General features: G+C 38.4%; 1 protein-coding gene across 7 annotated transcripts in view; it reads right to left on the bottom strand.

The window, feature by feature from the left end:
• Positions 1 to 192: 192 nt before the first annotated feature.
• The window catches only part of ZBTB37 (zinc finger and BTB domain containing 37), a 28,404-nt gene continuing 9,168 nt past the window's right edge, over positions 193 to 19,428 (bottom strand). For 4 of the 7 annotated variants that reach the window (XM_015475158.3, XM_010813361.4, XM_005217133.5 and 1 more), the window contains one exon: positions 193 to 17,438. In XM_015475158.3, coding sequence (XP_015330644.1) covers positions 16,950 to 17,438 — 489 coding nt within the window. In that variant the 3' untranslated portion in view covers positions 193 to 16,949. The remainder of the gene's footprint in view (positions 17,439 to 19,428) is intronic. The other 3 variants (NM_001206272.1, XR_003029631.2, XR_009490769.1) reach the window with 3 other exon arrangements.

Genomic DNA, 19,428 nt, shown 5'->3' with positions numbered 1-19,428 from the left:
TTCTCTACCAGTGAACACATCTGGGTCAAGAAAGTGAAGGAGGGAGGTATGTTACTACTTCATCTTGAAAGACAGTAGGCATCTTGAGAGGGCAGGGTGAGCTTGAAATCTAGATAATCCCTTTATACTGAAAAAAAGTCCAAAAATTTAAAAAGAATTAATATCTATACAGAAGAGACAGAAATGCAAATATGAATATTAAATCATTTAATTCTCAAACCACTCACATGCATAATGTTCTTTTACACAGTGTTAAAATAAAGAGGAAAATGTATTTTTATACAAACAGAATTTCAAGTATACATTAATAGACTTTTCAAATTACTAACCAAGTTGCTAAATTTCATTCACATTGTTCTTAAAGCTGTTCAACGAGAAAGCTTTTGCTAAACTGCTTTAAATATGTTTATATAAACCCATATATCTTCACTCTTTCTCTGAATCTCCCTCCCCCAGCCCGTCTCTGCCCACCCTCCTACCCTCCCCGCTTCCCCGACACAACAGGGCTCCTGGGGCTCTAGGAGACATGCAACCCCACCAAGAACTATTGGCTTGTCATCAGGGGAAGGACAGAATCTACAGGAGGAGAGACTTGAGAACACCTGTCAAATTAAGGGAGAGAACGAATCAGATACTTCACAAATCAGGATCGTATTTTATAGCCTGTGTGATTCACTTGGCCTTTTCATTTAAAAAAGGAGTCTCAGCCTCCCACAAAATCACCCTCAAGTTTCTGATAATTTGGTAGCTGAGAAAATATTGGGTATATTCCCTAGTGAAACATCTCAAATTAAGGTAGGCATTTTGAACTTTTGCATTTGGTTGTTTCTTTTGCCCTCTGGCTGGGGGTGGGGGCAGCTTAAAAATGGTTGACTTGTGTGTTTACATTAAGGAATTTGGTTAATTTCACAGGGTCTGCCTAGGGTTCTCCCTCCTCAACTCTCCTCCTGAAGTAATCTGGCTTAGGGGCCAGGAACAGCCACTCTCCTTAGGAATTAAAGTGCATTTTTTTCAGTAAAAGTGGGGACAGGGGGAGGTGTGGTTTACACTTAAGTGATAATGATTACAAGAGGGTGGGGTGAAAATCCTATTCCTATATATAGGTATTTATAGTTAAGGGCATAATAAAAACAGATATTCTCTAAGGAAATAAGATGTACAAACCCAGTCCAGCACCCTCAGGGGCATGAGAGCGCTAGCCTTGGCTCACTGACTGTTCTGAGACATCTTTATGGAGCGATCATTGCAGACGAAAGACACAAACCTCAAGTGTTAGTTTTTTCAAAGGGAAAAAAAAACAGGTTCTTCTAGTTAAAAACTCTATCTCATTCCCTTTCAGGGATAACAACATTTTAGAAACTGATTGTCGGTTTTAATATGAATCCTTGATTAACAAGTTGTGAAAAAAATGTTAGATAACTTTGTTGCTTAGAAATATTATGCTATCCTTAGAAACTGAGGATGAGGAGGCATAGTTGGTCCTTGCTATCAATAAATATCATCTAAGGGGAAGCTAAAATGTTCCTGTCATCTTTGATAGCTACCACCAGAATCTTACTTTTCCTTTAAATGCTTTACTATTTCTTGGGGGGATCAAACCCAAGAATTTTCCAAAGAGAAGTATATGCTACATTATTAGCTGTATGAAGAAGTGATGAGAAGGGGGAAATCGTCCTGGATTCTGGCCTCTGAGTCCAGTGTGATCTGCTTTTCACAGTGACCAGTGGGAAGGCACAGTGCCAGGGACGGGAAGATGGGAGACAGCTGTCACCCATCGTGTAAGCACCATTGAGAACAGCTGGACAGATGTCTTTGAGATTATGTCCATCTGAAGGAAACCACATTTTGACTACATTGACTTTTCTATCTTTGAACCCTCTGTCTTTTCTTCTCAGACACAGAGCGTAAGTGGGTCCCACCTGAAATTATGAGAAGCCAGGAAATCTAAGTGGCTTGCAGGATCCTATTAGTTCCTCAACCAGGGATTGAACCCCGGCCCTCAGCGGTGAAAGCACGAAGTTCTAACCCCTGGACGGCCAGGGAATTCCCTGTGTTCTTTCAACGTACTTCTCCCTTTACTCACTTGTGCTGACAAGCTAAAGATTGAGAGTTCTGGTGTTAAGATTTCTTAAAGGAGAAGCCAATGGTTCCTGACTTATGTGGCAGATCTACTTAAGTTCTGCCATTATATTGCAAAACAATGCAATAGGCTACAACAGTGAACACAGACCATAAAGGATGAAAAGTTAACGTACTGAGACTTTTTTTTTTTGCCTATAGTTTGGGTATGTTTTTCTTTTGTTGTGAGTAAGGGAATGGGGCAGGGTGGTGAAACTGCAGTCAGACTAGTTTCTGTTTAGCTCTTTCAGAAAGGATTACTTAGAGGTTTAAGAGGAATCACAAGCCAATCAGTAGGACAGAAGAATATGGCTGGTTAGTCCTGACAGAGAATTCCTGATAGGGAATTTGTTTCATTACTTGTGTAAAATATAGTACAAGTTCATATATATATACTTTACCATTAATTACTTCCCCTTCTCCTCCTCTACTTCCTTCCCCTAAATCTTTAAAATCCAGTGCGATGTGATCTGCATAAAGTTCAACATTTCACAGTACTCAAGGTTTCTCAGTATGAGAACCCTAATGGGCTTCTCTCTGGATGCAGACAAGTCTCCAAGGCTACTATTGCTTTTCTGTTCCACCCAACGTAAGGAAGCCTTCTCAGATCTTCTAAGGCATAGGAGGCATTTCTGACATTGCAGCATACACATGCTAAGCAAATAAGTCAGGCCTAAATGTTATTTTAATGAAATGTCAGAGTCTGATGCTAATTCAGTCCTCTGCACTTAAACAATCTTTCCTTCCACCCACTTGTTTCTTCTCAAACACACCACCTATTTGAAATTTAAATCATCGATTATTTGCAGGCAGTATAGGAATCAAAGTTTCCACAGTGCCAGCAGTCTCTCAGATGAGACCATCACATTTGAACTTGCTCTTGAACACAAATTTCTTTCATGAATTAGAAATCACTTAGTAGTTTATTAGTTTGAATGGTGGCTCTCACTCTTTAAAGGCTAATCAAACAGTCCTCCTCTCCCCATTACCACACTGAGGTTGCCATGGGCAGGTTTTTTACACCTGGGTGGGTGAATGAATCGACGATATGAAAACTTGTTTGGGAATTACTGGGTTAAGTCTTTGACATCCTGGAACAAAGCTGCTAAAAGGACTCATTTCACATTTCATGTAAAACTCAGAAATATTTACGCCTTAGCTAGTGCATTTAATTCACAAAGGAACATGGAAAAGTGAAAGTCACCGTACATTGAAATCCCACTTAGAAGACAGGCCAAGGGACAAATAATCAACTACATCACCATCACACCAGGAAGGACCCTTCTATTTCATTAACTTTAACAATGCTACCTGATTATTTTACAAATAAAAATCACCCTAGGTGGCTTGGGCCTGGCTCTTTTTTTTGGGGGGGGGGGGGCGGTGCCTGGCTCTTTTAATAAGTTCAAGTGCTCTATTTTAGCTAGCAGAGTTTTAAAAATCTCCACTTAAATCACATATGAAAGGGAAAGAGGATTCTAGGGAGCAGACTCAGAAAATGTCTTTTGCTGACTTGTGCAGGCTTTGGTACAGAGAGGAAACTGGGTGCATGGCAACAGCTCTCTGCTGAATGACTCTGCGGACAAACGGATGGTCCATTTTACCACCTGAGCCGTGGCCCGTGCTAAGTTTTAAACGCCAAGCCATGCCTGTGATACTAATAAAGGTACCTCTGACAAAAGACAACCGGGTGGAGGTTATCCTGCCACAGACCCCTCAGGACTACCTAGAAAATGATTCTCAACCTTGGCTGCCCATTAAAACCACCTGAGCAGCTCTTAAGCCCAGGCTGCACAGCCAGCCAATTAAACGTGCATGTCCAGAGGGGGCCCTAGGCGGCAGTCATTTTGTAAAAGCCCCAGGTGATTCTAATGTGCAGCCAAAATTGAGAACTACCTGCCAAGGTCAACTAGCTCTGCAGTATTTTAATAGAAAGCATTAAAGTCACTGTTCACCCAAGCCAGACAGAAGATAAGACTCTATGCTTCCTCCCAGATTCACAGGTTGATTCAACGTGCCTCCCAGAAATGACCTAGGCATCTCTCACTTTTTTTGTTTTGTATTTCAATAAATCACTTTGGCTATAAAACAGACTGCATGGCTGACAGTGTATTATTGACTTAGGTAAGACTGCACCTTAAGTATGTGTTTGTAGCAAAACAGCTGGGGACAGGTCTAGGCCAAGACTCCGGGCACAAACAAAAGATAAGCCAGAAGGAAGAATTTTCCTAAGCAGAAGTTAATTCCTGAGTCTAGGTTCTTAGTAGCATGGCTTATAGGCTGACAATTATTCTATAGTTAGAAAAAAAATAGCTGTGGTGAAGAGATTCACATGATTTTAGTATCTCATCTCCTTACAGAATTCATACTGTTACACGGATGAAGGTTACTATTGGGCTGGCCAACCCAATACATCAGTCGTCACCAATGAGTACTGCTTACTGAATTTGGAATTTCACACTGGCAGTACTGTCACTTGCCCTATCCAGTCAACAGGAAAAGTAAACACTTATCAGTTAGTACCTAAAACACGGATGTGAAAACTCTCCAAGTCTGCAAATGGGTCCCTCTCTCGTTTTCACTCCTAACCAGCAAGTCCCTGTTTGGACATTACAACCAGCTATTCTAACCAGTGCATTTGAATGAAAAGGTGGAAAGCATTCTGAGATATTTCTGAAAGGCCCACAGTCCTTTCTCAGCTGTAACAAATGTTCAAAAGGTAGGTAACCTGATTTGGCTCAGTGGACTAGGGTGCCCCCAACAGCAGATCAGCTGAGTGCTCCAACTGCATTTAAAGATTAGGTGGTCTGCCTAGTGGCATTTACTACCGAAACTGAATTTCCTGACACCCACAATAGGCCATCCTAACTATTATAACATTCTTGGCATTATAAAGAGAAGAATTTCAGAGTGTCTAAAAGCAAAATAGGTCATCCAAAAATCCAGGTCATGCAAAACTGCATGTCAAGATACTGGCAGAAGGCTCAACATCAGGAAAATATGGTTGATATTCCAGTCCCCAAAATGGGCTGCAAATGGCAATTAAAAAATAAAAAAAGCTCAGGATTCAAACAAAATTTTCACATCATTAAAAGGAATTGAGTGCATCTTTAAAAACAGCAGAAAGACTCCACTTCCAAGGGCTACTCTTGCCAAACAGAGGCCAGTGGATAAAAGTACTAAACCCAAGTGTTCTGACACTGATTTGGGCAACAAAACCAAACATTAACATGTGAAGATGACAAAGAGACATGAGATACTGCAACCTCTATATTTTGGGTCTGGCTTTCCTTTGCTTGCTACAGAAAGCTACACTTTCTTCAGCCAAGTGCTCAGAGGTAGAGGAGCTAAAGCGAGTACAAAAGAGAATGAGGTGGACAGTGGCTGAGGAATCCAGCCTCCTGCGTAAGGGGCTACAGGGCAAACTTGGAATATTCTGTCTTTAATGGGAGGTAGAATTTTCTACACTGACTTATCTGCCTTCATCAGACATTTTTTTCTCACACACATACATACAATCACATACATATAGCGGGCAATTCATAATGATATTGCAACTTGCAGTGACTGCACACCTATTCCAACATATATTTTCAACCTAAATTTTCTATTAACCCCCAGCTTTTCTCTGGTAGATGCAAGCCAAATTTGTTCTTTTGAGAACCCTCCTTTTGCCGGGCTTCTAAACATACATTTCACTTTAACGCCTACATCTTTTGTCGCTAAAGAATAGCTGCACTAAGTGGGTGCAAAGTGTTATAACATCTTTATAAATACAAAGTGCAAGAAATAATTTTCTTAGCCAAAATACAAACAAAGCAACTAAAAGCTCTCATAGCCTACTATGCCAAGAAATTGATTTTTATAATCAATGATACAGCTAACAAAATGCTTCTAAAGCTACCAAGGTTATAGAGGATGAGTAAATATATTTATAAACATACATTTATGAAAACGAGATATTAAGAAAATAGCCAAACTTCCCACAAAAGTTATTTGCATGAACTATCTTTAGTATACCACTCTGTGTTCAATGCACATGCATATACAATTGAATTATATTAGTGTTATTTTTATTGGCCCACTTTTCCAAAAAGAAAACAGGCTCACTTTTCAAGTTACATGATTTAAAATCATTTTTGTAAAAATAGCAAATACCATATAAATTTTACATATCTTTGCTATCTGACTGATAGCCATTCTTGAAGTGGATTTCAGCCACACTCTTAGTGACCCCTGCTTTAGCATTTTGGCTTCCAGAGGAAACACATTTTAAGTTTTGTTCCCTGTGTTGTAATTCGGTTTTTGCAATAGCTCTTTAAGAACCACTAGAGTTAGGATTCTGTTAATTTACAGGAAACTCAGTAGATCATCTTCAAATATGTCAAAAATATCTGCTTTAAGATGTGCTAAATGCAGAAATCTAAACCATAATAATTTCTCAGGTAGTTGTTATTAGCTTTAATAGTTTAGACTTATGATGCTGAAAAGAAAAAATAAGTATTTTGAAAAAAAAAAAAAAAGTATTTTGTCAATCTACAGGTTCCCTTTCTTCTTTGTCCTCTTTTTCAATTTGAGACCACAGTACAGCTGACCCTTGATCAACACAGGTTTGAACTGCATGATCCACTTATACCCACGTTTTTTTCAATAGTAAATGCTACATTACTAACCTCCAGCAGTTGGCTGAATCCCCAGATACAGAGGAACCTCAGAAACAGAGGCCCAACTATTAAGATATAGGTGGATTTTCCACTTGCAGAGGGCTGCATCCTAACTCCCACATTGTTCAAGAGTCAACTGTACTTGGTTTTTGTGCAACCACCAGATGATTTCAAATTTAAGAGTCAGAGAATCTAGAGGAGGGCCCAAAGGGCTATAAGACACCGAACGAGAGGCATCTTCATAGATTATCAAAGATTTTTCAAGTAACCAGTATTTTTGCTATGAGCTTCTTTGCTGCAAACATTTTTGCACCATGACTAACTGGCCATAAGACAATTTTGCCACAAAAGATAAAATAACTGGGTAACAGTTTTGCTTTGATAGTTTGGTTTTGACAGGCATGTCTCCCAGTTAGTGACATTACTGATGGTTTTATTGAGCTGACAGATGATGATGATTGGCCCCATGAGTTGGTGTCTTATTTTGAAATACACTACACTGGAGGATAAACAGGCCAAAAGTCTCAGGTGCAGAGCTGAACCCACATTTCCTGTACAACTATGGAAAGTATGAACAGACATATGACCAGATGCCAAGAACAAACAATAGTGCAGAGGCTTTCAAGATGCGACAGAAAGCATGGCTACGAATATGCATCCTGGTTATTTGGAAACTGACACCTCTCTCAATGAAAGAAGTAGTTTAAGGAAAAAGAAAATGCACAATGCTGATGAGGAGATGATCAAAATACTCAATACTAAGAATGAAAGACTTGGGAGACAAGTACTTAGGTACAACACACAAAATATGAAAATCAAGTTATTCGTGCAGGATTGCCATGAACTACACACATTTTAGATGTATTCAAATATTTTGTAATTTGCTTTCAAGTTTTCTAAAAAAACTGTCATTCATTTATCATGTTTCATTATGTCCTCTTTAATATCCCTCTTTTATTTTTTACTATTTTATCTTTTATGGGAAAATTGCCTTGCAGTGAATTAGTAATTAAGGTGAAAATGCCTGCAGCAGAGATGTCTACGGCGAAGATGCTTAGAGCAAAAGTACCTAGAACCAATTTTTCATTCCCTGGGAATATATTTTCAAAGGTTTTCTCTGTCACAATGGGCAGACTTTGAGGTACAGCAGAGCGGAAAATGTTAAGGCTCACTGATTTTTATTCATCAAAATTTGCCCCAATCATTATATGATAAAATCTAATTAATCCGGATGCCTAAATGACTCAAACATTCCATACCTGGTTATTCAACCACAAATGCCAAAGTCCTTTTTTCCTGTCCCAGGATTTTTAGAGTCCTAAATTAAGTTTTCAGCCCCGAGTACCCTTTTTATTTCCTGTATTTGTAATTCCTGAGGCCTGACCCAAGAACAGAGATCCCTTCGACTATATGATCTAATTGGGACTGACCAACAAGAAGCCCTCACAACTAATTCTCTAAGAAACCACTGCAGATGGAATGGATAGATAACACCAAACCTTTCTTCTCTTAGAAAGTTGATTTGGGGATGATCATTTTTCCAATATAATTTATTCTTTGCCCTATTTCTTCTGAAAGCAATAAAAGTCCTTTTATAAGCCAGAAGGAGTTAAAGCATCCTAAACTTGACAAATCTAACCCCAAATCATAACACTTCAATGATATGTCATTTCAGACAACAAAAGCCAGTAGCAACTGATAATTTTTAAAGGATTAACAACTATAAAATGGAGCAACAGTGTCCAAAATGGAAGGTAATATAAACGGAACGAACCTCTTCTCCAGCACAAATTTGTGCCAGAGGTGGCAGTAAAGATAGGTAGGGGGCTTCCCCAGTGGCTCAGTGGTAAAGAATCTGCCTCCCAATGCAGGAGACACAGGACACGAGGGTTCAATCCCTGGGTTGGGAAGATCCCCTGGAGGAGGAAATGGCAACCCACTCCAGTAATCTTGTCTGGGGAATCCCATGGACAGAGGAGCCCAGTGGGCTACAGTCCAAAGGGTTGTTGCGAAGAGTTGGACATGACAGAGACTGAGCACAGAACAAAGATATGCAGTATATGCAGGCAAAATTTTCAATTATGTCAAAAATATAATCCATCTAGCCACTTAACAGAAACTCCTGTTGAAACAGATTTAGCAGCTATATGAATTTTCCATACCACAGGAGTTTATGCCTATTTGAAAATGAACTACAGCTGACATCTCTAATAAATCAAGGTCTGTAACAGCAAGGTTTTTACTCCCTCTATAGATTATTTCTGGTTTAGCATGGATAATTACTGTTGCTTCACAGGAAAAAAAAAAAAGGGCAAATGCAATAATTTGGAACTTGTACAAAAGAAAACATGGAAATTTTGCTGTAAGTGAAACTTGGGGGTGGGAAGCTAATGAAATCTGTTCCAGGTATTTGTTTCATTCTCCTTCTAGCTTCTTCTAACTCATGGTAAGTAGAAGAAATGGTTTCTTACAGCACAAACAACTGACCTAAATGAACACACGAGTTAAGACAAATCCAGAACACATACTGCTGCCTGTAAAGATGGTCTCAAATTCTTGACACACCTTCCATCAAGTGGTAAGGTATCTCCTCTCCCTTCGAATCTGGGCTGACCAGTGACTTCTTTGACCAATAATGTGTGGTGATGACTCTTATGAAAGCTCTGGGCCTGGCCTTGAAGAGGACTTGGAGGCCTGAGCTGCGATCTCCTAAATTTGACTACTCTGACAGAGAGATCAGATGGAGGGTCCCCGAGGCTCCAGAGATGCGGACAAGGCCTGCTGGGCCAAGTTTTCTGGTCAACCAAGGTGTCAGGACCGTGAGCTCACCTTGGACACCCTGACCAGTCCAATCACCTGCTGAATACTATCAGATGACCTGAATCATCACCACAGGGAACATGAAACTGCCTAGACAAGCCTGTCCTGAATTTCTGATTCACAACATCATGAAATGTATAAAGTAGTTGCTGTTTTAAGTCACTGAGGTTTAGAGAGTTCGTTACATGGCAACAGGTAACTGGAATGCAATCTTTCAATTTCTGCCTTGGTAGTAGTAACTCAAGCAGTTGTTCACAATTAGAACCACCAAATGGGTGACTCCTCTAAATTGGTGGGCAATATCCCCAAAAAATGTTCACCATGCAATATCTGCTCGAAATCAACTGCATTATCTCTTAGAGAAACCTTCCGATCACTTATTCCTGAATTTAAAGTTCACTAAAACCAGTGCTGTTACTGGCTATGGTATATTCTAGTTTACTTCAACTCTGTTAAGTAAACAGAGTTAACATGATGTACTGGAGATAGTCTGGGCTTTGGAATCAGATTGGTTAAGTATTGGCTCTGCGATTTATCGATTGTATAATCTTGGGCTCAACAGTTTCCTCATCTATAAAATATGGTATAATTATACCTGTTAAAGGCAACATAGTCCATTAAAGAGTGTCAAGTCTAGAGAAAGACTGCCTAGGTCAACCTCTCTGTCTGTTTCTTTTTAAAGCGAGGATAGTAACAGCATCTACTCTAATGGGTTTGTCTAAGGAGCAGCAGAGTTAATTAATGTGAGGAACATTAAACTGTGCTTAACACATAGTTAACACTCAAAGTCAGTGATTTTTAGCTACTTCTGTTACTACCTCAGAGAGTTATTTTGAGAATTTACTGCAGTTATGTCTCTAGAGCACTTAGTATGGTTAATTTCGTCCCCTTCTTTTTGACCCTCATGGCTTTTAAATACATATATCAGCCTCTAACCAAGTGGGTTTAGGACTCTCAAGTACAGGAAGCCACATCTAAACTATGTATAAAATCAGTTTTGCTATACAAATCCCAAGCACACTGTCTGGTACCAAAAACTACTTAATGGAACAAAAATGTACTTAATAGAACAGATTCTCCTCTTGCTACCTACCATATAAGTGATTTCACAGGGTAGGAAACATTTCCCCATGAGATACATACTTTGACTTCCGGCATTATGGAGAAATTCAGATTCTAAGATTCACAGTATATTAAATTGTGCTGTTGGTCGTATGAGATGCTGAACAAATATCTTAAGTGGGTGGTGAATTCTAGTTTCCTTAACAGGACTTACTGAGTCGACATAAAAAAAGCAAGCATTAGAAAAGTGGTTTTTCCCCCCTTAACTGCTCTGCCTTTGTAACTAAGCTTTGTGTTTAAAGCTTCCACTATTTGAGCTAATGGACCTTTCCTAATTACGTTACAGATAATGGGGAAGGTATAAGATAAGAAATTTATTTATATGTGTACCCACTGTGAACGTAATGCATATTTCAGGCAATGCTTGCCTTCTAAGCCACTGCTGTTCTTCACAAAGGGAAGGATAGTCTGCCTACACAAAACCAGATAGTCTGTACAGATATCTTGCAGGTGTGGAATGTAATTAAGTCAGGTTTGAAAGTATGAAACTATCCAACTTTGGTTTGTCCTGAGCAAGAAAAATTACTTAATGCAAAGTAAAAAGACTGGTCCCAGGAAAAGCACCACTTTATAATAAGAAGAGTGAAAAACAGAAAGACACTAGAAAGCAAAGGAGGCAAAACCACATTAAGATTGATAGTTATCAAAGAAGTCATAATGCTCGGCAAACTCCATTATTTTCAACAGATTCTTATTTAAATGACATCTGTTACCAAGCCCTCAAATGAAGGTGTATGCAAATGATTCACTGGACTACCTAAATACAATTTCTTTCAAAGTCCTATACCCTAAATTAACTGGAATCCCAAATTAACCAGAAAAACTACTCTAAAATCTCAAGAACTCATTATTAATATAAGTGCTCCAAGACAAAGCAGATCTGACCTATGCAAATATACTGGAACCTTCTAGATGAAGATTATTACTGAGGGTGTAACATATAAAACCTAATTTCCAACTTAGAAAAAGGCAACTTTAAGAATAAAACCTATAGTGAAGAGGTGCTGTATATGCGACTAGGTAACTCATCCAAACTTTGCATGTGTTGGTAGAACTCACAACAAAGTAAGAATCAAACTCACTGTATTGTATGAGCATGGCCTAGAACACTCTGCCCAGATAAATTTAACTCAGAAGTCCATGCACTGTTTACAAATGGGGAGCCATTATATTTTCCTCTTGCAAGGAATTATGTTTATTATCATCCTAACATTTTCCATTTACTTTTCCACATCTAGCATAAATAAACTAATTGAACAGTAAGAATGAACATTCACAAAGCAAATATATAATGTCCCAATATATATTGAGAATTATAAACAATAACAGAAATTGGACGATAGTTCTAAAAAGAACTTTCAATCTTCAGATATTTAAGTTTTAAAATATTCTTTTTTTAAAAAAGGAAGATTTTGGCTTTTTACTACACCACATAGAACAGAGTGAGTTTACTTGAGTAAATTAAAATGAAGATTTATAGTGAAGAAATGGATAGTTTCTAATCTAGAAAAACAGATTTCGGATAGGAATCAAACCACTTATTCTTAAGAGAAATTAATTTTAATACTAGAGAGAATAAATCCATTCTTGCCACCATCATCTGTTAACTTAGAGAAATGGCAAAATTTACTTATAAAAACATTACTTCTCTTCCCCAGTATTTTCTCTAAAGATGATATTCATTTAACTTTACATTATTATGCATGGGAGTTATTTTTAAAAATTACTTTCTTAAATCTGTAATTACCATCCTCAACTTAATCTACCTTAAAGGAAAGGACAAATCATAATGCCTGCTCGAAATGCTTTAAAGCAATGGGATTCAAGAAGGAGCACAAATGAGACAAGCATCTAGAAAAAAATGGCAACTTCTTTCAAGAAACCGATGCACACACGGCAGTACAAACTTAAAACCTCAACCAACCTGCTATAAAGGCAAAATGACAAGAGCGACAAATTGAGGGGGATGGCATAATTCTTTAAATCTATTAATAATTCTGGACGTGGCGACCTTTTCTGTCAAGAGCCAGACAGCAGGCCCTGTGGTCTCCGTCAGCTTTGCCAGGACTGTACAAAGTAGCCGTAACACCTAAATGGATAGGGGTGGCTCTCTTCCACTACCACATTCTTTATACATAAAGGTGACCTCAGGATTTGGCTTGGGCACTGTGGTTTGCTGAAATCTTGATCTAATTCCTAAATCCTAGAGATATATTTTGCCCCCTTAGGGCATCCTCTCAAATGGAGGGATTTATCTGGCTTAATTGCTACTTATTCTTTTTCTAAATCTCAGCAACCAAAATACTGAATGAATGAATATACAGATAAGGAGAACATCTGAGGAAGAGAAAAAACAAAACAAAACAAATCCACATGCCGGTTACAGCTGAAAAAATAAAAACTTCCAAGACTCCAACTCCTCCCTGATTAAACGCCTTTCCACTATGACTACAACTTTTTATCTTTGTTCAAATTTAATTTCCTTTCTATTGCTCATTGCTTTCATTTCTTTAAATTAGATCTTTTAGTCAAACAAAATGTTGTTTTTACCAGTTAAAATAAAATTAATGTTAAGAAACAGTTAAAACTTTTGAAAGTTATTTCCTGACCAAAGACTATTCAGCTATTAAAGATGAAGTTCGCTATTTCACTCTTGTATCAAACCACTTCCAACCAAGGTCAGATTTCAACTATGAAGTTAGTAGGAAAATGGTTTATTTCTATTGTCATGCCATCTTTGGAAAACCCTGTTTCACTGATACAGAGGGAATTGGAAACACTAAAAAAAACAACCCCAAAACTTCCCTTAACTGCTATCTCCCTTATTTACCAATCTTTATCCTTCAGGAACTAATTTATGCTTACATATCCAAGACTAGCTTTGACCCTCTGGTATAATGAATAACTAGGGGGTAGTTTGCAACTCACAGAAAACTCAACTCTGTTCAGAGGTAAATACGGTTCTGAGTAAAGAGAGGACAAGTCATTAGAAAGAGCCTTCTGCCTAAAGTACAGTATTACTGTTCATGCCAATGCCATATTTTAAACTGGTATCAGAATTCTGAGAGAGAAATAAAAGGTACCTTTTAGAATGAAAGTAGATTAATGTCATCTCTCTTCTTTTGCTAAGAATATTAGGTAGCTCCTTTGCAATTAAGGGCCACTCAACAAATGAAAACAGTCCCAGTGTTAGCTATTTCACGGCATTAGAGTATTTAATGATGATTTAGCTCTCACTGCTAATGCTGTTCCCTTCACAAGGTGACACGTGCAAGCTAAAATTTGGTAATGAGTTTCAGCGTTAGCTAAAAGTCCATGTAGTACATCCTTAAGAGAGGTATCCTCTGTGCACATACCTATAGAGCTTTTCATTAATGTAGATAGAACACTACTAACTCCTATGTCCCTACAAGGATGTTAGCTAAGAACTAAGACAATGTCACAGTGAATCTGGATAAGAATCTTGGATAGTTATTTAGAATAATAATCTCTCTTCTAACTAAAATGAAGAAATTGTTTTCAGAAACTTATGTGTTTAAAAGTTAGGCTGGTTTGAATTTTCATGAATTTCATGGCTCTGCACTAGGCCAATTAAGAGGCGAGAACCAGCAAATATGATTGTGCTGCAGTGGTCCTAGATGACCGAAAAGCACTCTATTCACAGTATAGATACAGCAAAAACCTGTTAGCAGTGAATAAAAAGGGAGGGGGGAACCCATCAAACCCTCACAGCATTTCCACATCTATCAAACAGTTCCCAGTTCACTTAAAATGTCTGTTGCTCACCCCGGATGGAGCACTGACAAATGCTGAAGTTCCTCTTCACAGAAATGACTGCACCTCACTTTTACAATTTGGTAATAGTTTTAAAAGCTGTATTTTCTCATATAACATCTAAAAAACTAACAAAGCAATACAGAACTTCCCAGCATACTTCTCACAAGTAAGATGGACGTATATATTTTTGGTAGGCTTCAACAGTCCTTCTAAAGCAGCATACTCTGTACCTCTCACCTCCGGCCTATTTAGTAACAGCAGAATCTGTCCACTGAAAACCTTGACTGCCAGCTAAAATGCTTCTTTAAAGATTTCAGTCTAATTTCAGCTCCACTTTTTCTATGCCACAGAGCACAGTTGCTCCCTAAGATGGCCCGCAGCGGCAGTTTTCACCCTATCATGCTGTTGCGCAACTAAAGAGAATGCCAAAGTCTGTTTTCTGAAGACAAACATGGCTTTAACATGACTTTTAAGGGTAGGCGCTCATCAAATGGTAGTAGCCTTATTACATTCCTGTTACAAGACACATTCTGTTTTTCCAGAAAGAAAAATAACCATTCACTAGTGATAGGGCACAGATGTATGTATATATACAGGTCTCAGATTGCTTAAAAGTTACCCTCTACATTCTAACTTCCGATCATCAAAGCAAGGCCATTCTTTCCTACCCACTTTTCCACATAACCAAAGCATTCCCAGGAAGGGGGCACACCACTAATGTTCTCATGAATGGCTCACCACCAGTGCAGGCATGATCAAATTCTCTCCCACATCTCTTTTACAATCATCTATGCCCCTGTACCAAAACAATTTCTTACACCACTACGTATTTAAATACTCTCTAAAAGATCAGTGATCAATTATGAGAAGCCAGAGAGTTTTCTTTCTATTTGCATTGTAACTTGTAAGCATCTACTTGCCTGCATCCCTTAATGATCCTCCTTCATTCTCTGCATGCAAGACAGGGCATCTGAAGCTCTACATTTGGTAAATTCTTTCTGACTCTTGGTGCTGGATTAAGAATCTCAGAAATACCCAGAATTACCAAAAAGGTCCCTTGAAGTTTCAAAAATCTTAGGAATGATTAAGTAACCAAACCTGATCAAAATTGATTCCCTTGATCAATTTATTGCAACATGATTGTGCATGATGTTTTCTGGTAAATGCCCTGTTGTGTATTATTAAAAAGCAAAGCTCTTGGAGTCACCAGCAATTTGCTAATGGTTGGTTTATGAATTACTAGGTTTGCAGACGCAAGACATGGATTAGTGAGGTTCTTCTATTGGACTGAAAATATAAACTATCACATATGCAGGAGGAAATGGAATTGTGGTTGCAGTAAGAACCATAGTGTTGAATTTCTACAACCACAATATTGCAGAAAAAATGTTTAAAATGTCATATAAAAGTTATCAAATATGGAGACCTGTGAATTTAAAAATAGAATCCAGGCTCATTTCACTGTAAAGTGACATTTTTGATGTATAATATTGCTGTTATGTGAAACTAGGAGCCGAAGAGACTAGATGAAACTTTGGTAGTCAGCCTTACACGTTTATCCATCTGGACTAGAGCCATTTCTTAACACCCGAAGATATGCAAGCATTATGGCTTACAAACACTGATCAGGAAGTTGCAGTACAGCTGGCTCTGTGTTACTCGATATTCGGTAACTGCGACACAAAAACACTTCCTTCCCGTGCTCCCCTCTTGCTCGACACAACACTCAAGCCCCCAAATGCAGGAATACCTATTGTAAACACTTGGCTGCTCATTTCATTTCCAGGTGCCTAAAGTGCTTCAGATGCTGCTGCCCATTAGAATACTGCTCCAAGATGGCCAATTACGTGAAACAATCAGGCAAAGCATCCGGTGCCCTGCCTGGGCAAAGATTAAGTCTAATCTTTCAAAACAAAAAGAACTACCAGGATTCTTTTTTTTCCTTGAAATATGAAACTGCAAGTTCTGGCAGGGAAGGAAGAAGAGAAGCTCCCCCTTATCATCACCATCATGATGACTTCCTTCTCTTTCGTGGCTGGCTGGTTCAGATGACCGAGGCTCCTGCTTTGTGTTTTACACCTGGGCAATGACAGCCACCAGGGTGATATGGACCAAAGTACAGTGTTCAAACATGACTGGTAGAGAAATGATCATCTGTCACTGTTTAGTTAAAAAAACTTTTATAAAGTTAACAAACCAAGGCTGTTGATCCCTGAATTACAAAGTTGATTTGCTTGATTATTTTCCAAGTGTGAGGTGGGAAGAAAGAGGGGAAGAGCCTCTAGTGCTTTTGTGTATGTTGCTGATGCTCTAGTTTGGCAACATCTTGGGAGCATCTTCTGATCTGGTGATGTGGCATTTCATGAATCTAAGTACCAGTCCATGGCCCTGATGCTGGTTACTTATGGCCCAAAGGGGAAGAGGGTCTGCCCCCTTCCCCTCACTGTTTCAATCTGGTCCAGTAGTGGACACAGAGCCCTGGGCAGTTTCCCCAGAAGCAACTGTCTCTTCTTGTGAAGGTGATTCTTCCTCGGCTTGTCCCCGAGATGTGACAGTCGTTTCAGGGGAGATGCTATGAGGCCCCTCCAGGGGTATACAGCCAGGGTGGTTTTTGCGAAAGTGCTGATTCAAGATGGCCTGAAAGGGGAAACTTTTGCCACAAACATGACAGTGAAAAGGCTTGTTGCCTGTGTGTTTGCGGATGTGGTACTCCAGCTGATCTTTCCGGGTATATTTCTTGCCACACATGCGGCAGACAAACGGTGTGATCCCCATGTGCAGGCGCATATGGCGGTCCAGGCTCCCCTTCTGGTTGAAAGATTTGGCACAGTAGATGCAGGTGAGACGGGGGTTGTACCGGAACCACCGCTCAGATACTTCCTGCTCTCGGAGATACTCCACATAGCCACTTACTCCCATCATTGCTGACTCTTCTACCTGTACCAGGTGAGGACAACAAGCAAGTGAAACTATGTAAGTATATACAGTAAAAGACATCAAATCGTTTTTTACTTCTGTCTCTACGCTAAATGATTTTTAGCAGAGATCCAAACAGTGAATTAATTACTACCCAAAAGTAAAGATTTTAAGATAGGAATCTTAGAACACTGAGGCCACTCTACTCTATTACCATAAAAGAACAGGACAAATGAGTTACTTTCTGGCTGAAAAACCTCACGCTTATTAACCTCCTGCTAAATTTTTAATTTACAGTGATAGGAGAATCTAAGCCCCCTCTTACCATCCATTTGGACTCTAATTTGCAATCAGAATCTAGACAACCAGGTAGGTACTTTGGCAGTGTTGGTCCAGTAGAACTTTCTGTGATGATGAACTATTTGATAATCCGCACCATCGAATCTAGTTGTCATCAAACACACGCGGCTATTGAGCATGTGTAATACGCTAGTGTGACTGAGGAACTGAATTTTTCATTTTAAATGCTTTCAATTAATTAAAATTTAAATAGCCACATGACATGGCTAATAGCTATTATATCTGACAGTACAGAATACACTATGGCAAGCACATTATAAATTGTATTTTTTGCATTATCATTAATACCAAAATTTAACCCAGTAGTAACTAGCTTTATAAAAATGTGTATAACTTGTAGGTGACAGTATTCCTTTTTATCCCAAAATATTGTAGTACCACATCAACATATTTTCTTTATTCTAAAGACTGATCAAAATTTAAGTGACCTCAGAGAAAATTAGCAAAAGAACTGGGAAACTAGGCTGAGATATAAATTTACTAACTTAGTTATTCCTTCCTATAACCTCTTCACAATTTGATATCCAGTATTTACCAACTGGCTATTGTCTACCAAATACAATGACAGGTGCCACAGAGAAAGAAGTACAAGACCTGATTTCTGATTTTGCCTTCTGAACAGAAAGATAAAACTGAACAAAAAACAGACAAAACAAAGAGAAGGGGAATACATATTCCTAATGATTTCGCTAGTTCACTCTAATCGCTCTTAATTTATCAAGTATCTCCCTACTAAGCTACATTTCTTGCATTGTGAAAGAGAATTACTTAAGACATTCAAAAAAAGCAATTACCGTAAAAGCATTAAACCTCTGCTGTTGCTACTTAGATAACTAAGCCTTTACATTATTGAAAAATAAATGCTTTCCTTTTCTGATTTAACTTTTAAATCTCACTGATTTACTTATGGCTGTGCCGGGTCTTCACTGCTGCGTGCAGGCTTTTTCTAGTTGTGGCGAGCAGTGGCTGCTCTTCATTGTGGTGTCCAGGTTCTAGGCATTTGGCTTTAGCAGTTGTGGCACACAGGCTTAGTCTCTCCATGGCATGTGGGATCTTCAGGGACCAGGGATTGAACCATGTCCCCTGCACTGGTAGGCAGACTCTTAACTAATGGACCACTAGGGAAGTCCCTAATTTTTTTTTTTTTAATTGAAGAGGAAATATATATAGTTTTAAAACTTTTTATTAAGTTTTAGACACAACAGTATATTGAATCCTCATCACCCAACAATTTCAACCCATGCAATTTTGTTTTTTCTTTACCTTCACCCATTTGTCTTTTTCACATTATTTTTTGAAGAAAATCTCAGGCATAATTTCATATGTAAATATTCTAGTATGTATTTTTAAGAGATAAGGATTCTTTTCTTCTTAATGTAATTAAAATACCACTATCACACCTAAAAACTTCCCAGTAATTCCTAAATATCAAGTAAAATCTTAATTTTGTTTTACCTAATCTGAACATAATCTAAATAGTTAAAGTATTTAATATGTGAAATAAACAAGTCTTCCTCCTATCTGAAAGCTAGAAGGGAGAGGGAATACTATATTCTTTTGAATGAATAATTGAAAAACCTTGCATTTATAAAAGCTTTGCATTTAAAATTCTGTATTAAAATATCACCACTCATAAATTTCTGATTTATCC

The sequence above is a fragment of the Bos taurus genome, chromosome 16, assembly GCF_002263795.3.
Source record: "Bos taurus isolate L1 Dominette 01449 registration number 42190680 breed Hereford chromosome 16, ARS-UCD2.0, whole genome shotgun sequence".
In the NCBI taxonomy this organism is placed as follows: domain Eukaryota; kingdom Metazoa; phylum Chordata; class Mammalia; order Artiodactyla; family Bovidae; genus Bos; species Bos taurus.
The sequence above is the reverse complement of the archived record's forward strand: the minus strand, read 5'-3'. Positions and strand labels throughout refer to the sequence as shown.